This window comes from Quercus robur, chromosome 3, assembly GCF_932294415.1.
Source record: "Quercus robur chromosome 3, dhQueRobu3.1, whole genome shotgun sequence".
NCBI lineage: Eukaryota > Viridiplantae > Streptophyta > Magnoliopsida > Fagales > Fagaceae > Quercus > Quercus robur.
In genome coordinates this window covers 47,910,370-47,920,486 of record NC_065536.1, presented here as the reverse complement: position 1 = coordinate 47,920,486, position 10,117 = coordinate 47,910,370, and the positions used below count along the sequence as shown (strand labels likewise).

Here is a 10,117-nt window from a genome sequence, read left to right as displayed (position 1 = left end):
AGGAGGGGAGTCTCCCAGAGAAGGGGATGAACATTTCTGGGTGAGAAAATAGAAAAAAAGGGAAAGTAAACAGTGCTTTGTCTGGTGTATACTTCTAACTTCATATATAAAAACTAATCCTCGGACCTTCCCGAGGAGAACTCTTTTTCTCATTATCAACTTATGTTATTCCTTTCTATTATCCTAGACTCTTTGGTCTCTAAATTAAACTTAGACTAGAGTTGCACTTGAATTATTAGCCCACTCTTTAAAGAAATTTTATTGTTGGGCTTGATTTGAGGGATAAGGCATCACCATTCTAAGAAGGCTTGGGCCTTTATTTTCTGAGCATCTACAATATGTATATTTAATTTACATAATTTTTTAAAGGATATATAGAACTTTATATATTCAATCTACACAATTTTATTAGAAGTGTCACAATTATATATATTCAATGTACACAATTTTTTAAAGAAGGTATACAATTCTGTATATTAAACGTACACAATTTTTCAAAAAATATGCACAATTATGCATATTCAAAGTCCATTATTTTTTTTTGTGAACATTTTTCTACAAACATATCTGGGAGTGTATGTGTACAAAAAATTATGAATATTCAACATATCCAATTTTTTAAAGAATGTGCACAAATTCAGTGAAATAAACAACGTGCACAAATCTATCTAGTCAAGGCACACATTTTTTTAAAAGTGCGTAATTACAATAAACCCATCTGTGATTTGACCCGAATTCACATTGCCTACCTGTGATTGGAAAAGTGTCACTTTGCCTACCTAAGGTTCGCTTTGTTTGTCTCTCTTAATCCACCTATATTAAAAATAAGAATAAATATGTATTTTTGCTCTCTTTGTATGTCTCTCTCTTTCCAAAACTAAAAACACCTAAAAACAAGAGAAAAAAGATCTAAAGTTTTTTTGTAAAAATTTACAAACTTGGCTTAAGAACTCTAAGAAAACACAAACTATCTTTGTGACACACTCAGAATAAAATAACGCAAAAGGCAAAATTTACTTACTTTTAACTCTATCCATTATTTCATCTTAGACCCAAAACTTTGCCTCCCCATAAAGTTTCCATGTCGTAAGAGAAAAATCAGTGAGCGAGAACCAAAGTCAATCACTCTCCCTCTTTTTTTTTTTTTTTTTTCTTCTGCATTTCTTTTCTTGGTGAAATTCACCTCTAGTACTGAAGGTGTGGACTGAAGGCATGCTTTACCTTTGAAATTCAAAGATCTACCAAGTGTTCTTGGGTGGAGTGTGAACCAGCACATATAATTTTACCGTGAAACCCAACGGTAGCATTTTCACTTCACCTTTAAGGGTGAGTTTGGTTAAGTTTTTTTTAAAAGTGCATAATGAAAAAATTGAGTTTTCAAAAAGTGCATAATAAAAAATTGCATTTTCAAAAAGCTGAATGTTTGGTAAAACTGTTAAAAAGTGTTTTTTGAAAAAGCTAAGTGTTTGGCTAGCGCTTATAAAAGTAGCGGTTTGAGTTGTAAATTACCAAAAAGGACAATGTATACATAAGAGCATCTCCAACAAGTTAGGCAAATTTTTGTACTGTTTGACATTTACCTTTTGCCTATCCACTTTTTTAATCTTTATTTTTTAATCAAATTTTATTTTTTCTTTTTCTATTCATTCTCAACAATTATATTTTTCAACAAAAAATATTACATACACAAAATTTTTTTGCAATACTTTCACAAGAATCATAACAAAATCTTATATGGAAAGTTGTTACTAGTTCTAATTTGAACCCACCACTGAAATTATATTTTTACCCACCAATATTAGCTAATTACTTAAAATTTATTGTGAAAATATTATGCTATTATTTTTAAATTGTGATTTCTTATTCTTTGCCTTTTCTTTCATCCATACGTTTCCTTTTTTTTTTTTTTTTTTTTTCTCTTGCATTTTGTCCACCACACACGTATACCCATCATTAGTATATCCTCTCCTTTTTTTTTCTTTACTTCCACTTGATTCCAGAAGCTCCCTCACTCTTTCTCCACCTCTCTCATTTTCTTTTCCTTTTCCTTTTTTTTTTTTTTTCTACTTGATTTCATAAATTCTCTAGCTCTCTCTGTGATACGTCTCACATAATTTTGCTTGCCTTTTGGTGTCATTATCTTCAAACACACACAGACACGCATGGAGAGAAAGGAGAAATCGCCTTTGCTCCACCACACCGCCACCGCTGCTCCTCCTCCTCACTGCAAAGTGCATGCAACCAAGGGTCATATCGGCTTCTATTTTTTTTCCTTGTTCTTGATTAGTTGTTGTTTCTGATTTTAGATTTGTCAGATCGGCTTCTATTTTTTTTTCTTGATCATTTATTGTTGTTCTAATTTTTTTTTTTCTGTTCTTGATCTGCTGTTGTTGTTTTGATTTTAGATTTGTTGTTTAAATTATATCAGTTTTATGAGAGATAGAATTTTTTTTTGCTTTTATTGTAGTGAGCTTCAGGCGTGAGAACCGATGAGGACTTTTTATTAGGGTAATTTGGTAATTGATTAACTAGCCCAACGGATAGTTCCAACGCGCATGCGCTTTTTGTTTTATGGACCTCCAACGCTCCATAAGTTTTGCGCGTTCTCAGTGCGTTTTTAGCCTTGGCCCAAAACGCAACTTTTTCCAAAAAGTTGCGTTTTGAGCTGAACCAAATGCACAAGTTGCTCCAGCTTTTACAGAAATGTGCGTTTTAGCTCCTAAAAGCTGAAACAAATGCACACTAAAACTTCAATGATTTAGAGTAAGAGTAGCAAAGCACTAAACCTTAGGTGAATTTCCACATTTAAAGTTGATATTTTAAACACTTATTGTGAACTTACAATGAACTTCACACCTTTATACAGTTATTGTGCACTTATGGTACACACTTTTTCTAAGGATTTTACAATTTTGTATATTTAACATATATAGTTCTTCAAAGAATGTACATAATTTTTGTATATTTAATGTACATAATTTTTTTTTTTAAATGTATACAATTTTGTATAATATTCATTATACACAATATTTTGATACTTGGACATTTTCTACCAAAATTTATGAGAGTATAAGGTATGTACATTCAATAGATAAACCTTCAAATTAAAATTATACACAATTTTGTATAATCAATATATATAATTTTTTAAATAATGTGCACAATTATATTTATTCTATGTACACTTTTTTTTTCAAAAAATGTACGCAATTTGCACTCAAATAATGGAGACAATTTTTTATATTCAACTTGTACATTTTTTTTAAATGTACACAATTCTATATATTTAAAGTATGCAATTTTTTTTTTTTATATGTAGACATATTTCTTCATAAATTACTTAGAGCATAAGTTCTGCACATTCAATAACCAAACATTCAAAGAATATTCACAATTCTATATATTTTATTTCCAAACTTTTAAAAAATGAACACAACTTTTCAAAGAATGCATCCAATCATATATATTCAACGTACTCAATTTTTTTTTTTTTTTTATATTTAAAGTACACATTTTTTTTTTCAAATAATATATATAGTTACATATATTCAATATACAAAATTTTTCTTGTTAGAAATATATTAGTCCATTAGTATAGGCCCAAGCCTAATTCTACTTTGTGTGTAAGTCAAGTCTCCTACTTGTACTAGAAGTCTATTAGTCTAGGGTTTAGTCTACTATATATACACATGTTATGATTCATTGTAACACAGGATTTGTACTACACTATAATATATTATTGATGTAAACATTTAGGGTTTCCTCCGTGGATGTAGGCCGTTAAGCTAAATCACATAACTCTCGTGTGTTATTCGCTTCCGCATCTATACTAGCATATTCAATATGGTGTATCAATGCTAATATTTAACATGGTATCAGAGTCACCTTCTTATGGTCATGGTTTTCTGTCCTTGCGGTATATTTAAGAGCAATCTTTGTCTTCCTCGGTGTTTTTTTTTTTTCGCTGCGTTCATCTTCTTTGGCTTCTTACTGCTGCCATCAAAACTCTCCGGTATAGTCATGCCATCGTTAGAAGTCGCATCAACACTGCAAGACTATTGCCTTCCTCAAATTACCGTCACAAAGCCAAACTTCATTCAAGGGATCTTCTCAACCTTATCAAATCTCAAGATTTCATCAAGCTTTCATCTTGATGTTTGAGAGGGGGTGTTAGAAATATATTAGCCCATTAGTATAGGCCCAAGCTTAATTCTACTTTGTGTGTAAGCCAAGTCTCCTACTTGTACTAGAAGTCTATTAGTCTAAGGTTTAGTCTACTATATATACACATGTTATGATTCATTATAACACAGGATTTGTACTACACTATAATATATTATTGATGTAAACCTTTAGGATTTCCTCCGTGGATGCAGGCCGTTAGGCTGAACCACATAACTCTCGTGTGTTACTCGCTTCCGCATCTATACTAGCATATTCAACATGGTGTATCAATGCTAATATTTAACATTTCTAAAAGTCATACACGTCATTAAAAGAAGGTAGGGTAGGGACTCGTGCTCCTTTGGTATAGCTTATCTTTTGGCCTTTTGAGAACAGAAAAAGTGAAGTAGTGAAATTTTAGGAACACCCTTTCCAAATAACAATAAATATCAACAAATTTAGTTTGTTTTCAGATTTCAAAACAATGTTGAAATCTAGCATCTCGAGTGTCTAAAACTCGAGTTCCAAGATAAAACTTGAGTTTTTAAGTCTCGATTTATAAGCGGATGGGTCTGATGTGGAAAAAAATCCACGTGGAAATCGAGTTCTAAAGACTCGATTTCTATAAATTGCAGAAAAACGCCACTATAGGGCTTAAAAACGCTACTATAGGGCTCCCTGAACCTGGTATGGGGTGATCACACTTAAAAAAAAAAATTTGCAGGAAAACGCCGCTATAGGGTTTTAAAACGTCACTATAGGACTTAAAAACGCCATTATAGAGGAAATTTTTTTGCATAGAACTCGAGTCTTAAAGACTAGAGATCTATGTGGCATTTTCAGTCCAAATCGTCCAGCTAAACACTCGTAAAGCGAGTTTATAAAACTCGGGTTTTAATATGGATCTCGAGTTTCTAAAACTCGAGATGCTATTTTTCTTAAAACTTTGAAACGTTGCCTAACTTACTACTTTGAATCTCTATTAACAGCTATTCTGCACATGCCCTCGAAATTTTAGAAAGTCGTTTCCAAAAAAAGTATGATTAATTGACACCTTATCAAATGGCAAGCGCCCCACACACACACACACATATATATAAAACATGCTTTGCCAAACGAAAAACTACTACTATTTGCTTCTCTAGTGCAGAGACACATCCCACCACTGCAAGTAACTCACAACCCTATTTATCTCATCCCATGTGTATGAAGGATCAGTGCCCCTCTCTTTTATGGCTGGTTTGAGTTGAGGGGAGGAAAGGAGAGTAGAGTAAAGTGCCATTTTTCCGCTAACTCTACTCTATTTCCCTTCTCATTCTCTCAATTCAAACAAGGCCTTAATTGAGAGTTTTTAAGGTGGACTACCCATGCCGTACTTATAAGTTATATCAAACAAAAAAAGTCTCAGCTGCGAAGTGCATAGATATAATGGATGAAAGTTGACCAAGCACAAGATATATAGTGAAAAACATGGAAAGGAAAAACTAAAAATTAAGGGACAAAGGCACTCTACCACAATTTGATATGTGATTTTAATTAAGTACCTTCTTTGAACCCAGAAGAAATTAAATCATAGTAAAGCTATTTAGCTCTTCCATGCTCTCAAAGTTTTTGCCAATTCCTATATTGTCCTTAACCTTAATTAATTTCCGTCTGTGCTTCACGTGCGTGATTAAATATGATACACATACAGTACAAAAGGGTCCAATGGTACTATATATTCCTAATGGCTCTTTTCTTATTTTATTCTGATCAGAGTTTATATAGAACTACAGAATTTACAAGTATTCATGATTGTCTCTGCAATTTCAAGGCCTTAGGAGGTGTAGATTTGCATCTGGCTCAAGATGTGCTCAAAATTATCGGTAGACTTCTCTATCGGATGTGAATGCATCCCTTCATAAGTTGTCACAACTATTCCTTCATCTTTAGTTAGTCTCTGAACTTGCTTTTTGACATTGCAACCTTGATGTGTACACCGGTAGTAGCTTCTGTAGATATTAGAGGTGACTGGTTAACAAAATGTAACGTCACATAATCTTATAAATTATTAAACATGCTTGAATATCATCAATTCTAGGAGGGTAAGTTCAAAGCTTCAAATATATAGGTCAAATGCTAGGACCTTCTATATTATGATATGAAGCCCAAAACATCAACATTTAATAATTTTCGACTCAATTTAACTGGTTTTTAGATGATTATATACTTTGCTCAATGCCCACGCCAATGAAGTCATCAAGAGTGCCTAGGTAGATATGAGATTAATTGCTTCGGGTTGCTCTTGATAATAAAAAAAACCTCTTTTGCCTCTCTCTCATTCAAATTATACATTATATTAGTGGAGTATTTATATGGAATAACTTCCCCATCAGTTGGTTACTTCAAATATAATGAAGCTAGCTAGTAGATATAGGAATTTGTTTATATGAACATTTATTTTCTACATCGATCATGACATCTACTGATGATAATGGGAATCCAAAACCATTTGCATGCAATACTTTTTTTTCCTCTCTTATTTGTTTATTTGGATATAATACAAACCCAAAATCTTTAGGTTCATTGTACTATTGTATTACACTTACTTGTACTGTACTCTTATTACTTATATACTTACAAAGAAAATCTTATTACACACTTCTTATTCTACACCCCGTACACACTGCCTACATGGCAATGCCACATACCCTTTGAAATCGTGTATTTAAAACACAATTTCAGTTAAAATTGTGAGATAAAATTTTATTGTTTACTTTAGACATGTAAGTGTGTATGGTGATCGTGTAATAAGGAGTGTATGTACGGTAATTATATAATAAGAAGTATGAAATTATCATTACTCATACTTGTATAATATTTCATACAATTTAATACAATAAAACATTCAATCTTTAACGTACTAACAACCAATGAACACTTGAAATTTGATGAACATTATTAAAAGAACTTTAATTTCCTTAGCAAACCTTAATCTCATTGTTGTTTTCTATTAGATGTAATAAAACATGGGCTACAAGTTTTTCCTCTAATTACATAGAACACTCCCCCTTTACTTGTGTCAAGTTCCATCTATTTTTTTCAGGTAAGAGTCAAAATCAATTTATTAGTCAATATGGTGAGAAAAACTATGTTTATATGAAAACGAAGCATTTTTTTTTTTATATAGGTAGATAGTGAGGGAGGGGATTCTTAGGGGGAAAAAAATAAACAAAACAAAAAACCAAAAACCAAAAACAAAGAAGAAAATAGTGAGGGAGGAAAAGATGGAGTTCGAATCACAGACATTTATAGAATACAACAAAATATGCTATTAGCATTATGCTATAACTTAAACTTCATCATGGAATGCAATAATAGTAACATCAACTACATTTTTCTCTTTACAAGGGTGTTAATACGGAGAGCTAGAAATTTCTCCTAAGTGATGACTCTGGCTATATAATTGATTGACAACTTCATTGTACATTTCTACTCAATCCTACCGTCCTTTAATTGTGGAAACATGTAAATAATTTTGAAATGTTGGACTTTGTGGAGTCTAGTTGTGTTTGATCCGGATGATGACCCGACCCGAAATAATGTTGCGTAGTTTTTAATGGGAGATTTTCTGAGGCTTAATCCATGGAGCGGAAAAACTGTACTATCACACTTTGTATTTTTCCTTGATAATAGTGTAATCTTTGCAATTCTGTGGATGTAGGCAAATTGCCGAACCATGTAAATACTGTCTTGTGCATGTAATTATTTTTCTTTGGCGTGTATTTTCTCTATTTGTCTCTCAAAGGTTTGAGAATTTCGTGTTAATTCCCTATACAAAAAATCTCAAGGCACCGAATATTTGATCGAAAATTTCACACTCTCTTTCTTTTACTTTATATTGTAGCAGGTCCAAGTGAGGTTAAACCTAAGAGAGAGAGTGTGTGTGTGTGAATTTTCTGATATAATTTTCGGTTATTATAGGCTTGCTCAAATAATTTATGTTTCAAAAATTAGGGTTCTCATTAATACAAGGAGATATAGAGAAAACAAAAAGAATAGTAACTCAAAGGGAATTTGAATTGATCCTTACGTTTATGAGGTGAGAAAAAAAAACCCCTCAGTAGGAGAACACACTAAAGATTACAATAGGCTTTGAAGCAAGCCGAATTGTTACTGGTCGTCTAGTAATTAAAGGAATGGATGGGTTAATTAGACGTGGATGAAGGTAGGAAAAGGTTCTACTAAAAAAGTTCTAGCATGTTGTAGATATAACTCACACATATAGGATATGCATGCCCAAGTAATTAACAGAAACACTATTATAGTGTTTATTATACACCTTAATGCACTCTTTCACACAAATAAAAAAACAGCTTAAATCGTGACTTGAAATTATGATTTCAGTAATTTTTTCAAATATATGTAAAAGAGCATGCATCAAGGGGTGTGCAATATATTTACCCAACTACATTAGCTAGTCTAAGATAAAAGATGGAAAGCAAAGTGCACAAGGATTGTAATATTCTTGCTAATTTACTGGCTGCTGCCTGGTCTTTTTGTATGCCTAGGGCCTTTAACCGTCTCATCCATCCCTTCTTGAATCCTCTTAGAGGATGAAGAAGATGGTCTGGACCTGAGATTAGCTTTTAGCTTTTGTTGTACCATTGTTTTTGATCAATGATACTTAAGGGGAAAAAAAAAAGGAATGCATAGTATTTTTTATCAAAACAATAAATGTTAAGTAGTAACCTTTTTTTTTAATGAGTAGTATAATAAGTATTCACTATAAGATCGACTCATGCACCACCGAATTAGACCATGTATGAATTACGGTTTAGTAGTATCATTATATCGCATAGATCCACCATCAAATTTGCTTGAAGATGTATTTTTTTCCTTTTTAAGAATTTTTTTTTTCAAATAATGAATACACTAAAAAAAAAATTACAATATATCATTTCATTAATAAACTAGGTTTTAGTTTAGTTTGATCACAATAGAATTTTTATTTACTAGATGATAAATATAAAATGAATTTAGAAAAAAAAAAAAAAAAAGAAGTAAAAAAAAGAATAAAAAAGAACTATATACCTTGGAAATTTGTTGTTCTTCACAGCTTTTTGCCCATATTTCCTCCACCTATACCCATCATCTAGTATATCCACCTGACTCCTAGTTTGAAAGGCATATCTTGGCTTTCTTATTTTCTTCTCTCCCTTTTTCTTCCCTGAGTTCACATCAGTTTCAGACCCCACCATAAAGCTTCTGCTCTGAGGAACATCTATGTTTGAAACTGCAGGAACACCACCCATCTCTGACATAAGTCCCAAAAACCCATTTGACTTGATGCCTTGGAATTCATTATAAGCATGAGAATCTGCCATGCTTAGTGTCAAGGAAGAAGTTGGTGGTGTTGAAGATGAACTAGAAAAATATGTTGAGTAATTCTCCATCAGATACACAGAGAGAGAGAGAGAGATAGAGAGAGAGAGAGAAGTAAGGTATGAGGGTATATATGGATATAGAAATCTAAGAAATGAGATTATTATGTGGCTAGCTAAAAAAGAAATTGATAAAAAGGTTCAAACAGTGAGTGAGGCGGCGTGATGGCTGGCTGGCTTAGCCACCAGCATCTTTATACTAAATCAGTTGTCGTAAACGGCACGTAAACTTTAGTGAGATTATGGTGGAAAATAGAAATTGGAAAAGTATGTCATTTTTTTTTTTAAGTTAACCAAGATTAACTACTACATCAACAAAGGGTGGAAATTTGTGGAGGGTGGGTTTATGAATCTATGATTAAGCTTCGGAAATTAGCACTTTCTTTCTTTTTTTATAATAAATAATATAATATAACTTTGGTTGCTTTGACCAAACTCAGATTTCGTACAGGAGTACTTTTTCTTTGATGTTTGAATAATTGAATTGAATTGAATATGCTGCTAAACGAAAAAAAAATATTGGAATAATG

At 32.2% G+C, this 10,117-nt stretch overlaps 1 protein-coding gene across 1 annotated transcript; it reads right to left on the bottom strand.

The window, feature by feature from the left end:
- Positions 1 to 5,672: 5,672 nt before the first annotated feature.
- LOC126718132 (probable WRKY transcription factor 75) lies at positions 5,673 to 9,722 on the bottom strand. The gene is made up of 2 exons (XM_050420209.1): positions 9,238 to 9,722; positions 5,673 to 6,155 (listed from the first exon to the last, which is right to left on the bottom strand). Exons 1-2 carry the CDS (start codon positions 9,597 to 9,599, stop codon positions 5,981 to 5,983), a joined length of 537 nt encoding a protein of 178 aa, XP_050276166.1. The 5' UTR covers positions 9,600 to 9,722; the 3' UTR covers positions 5,673 to 5,980.
- Between the last annotated feature and the right edge of the window lie 395 nt (positions 9,723 to 10,117).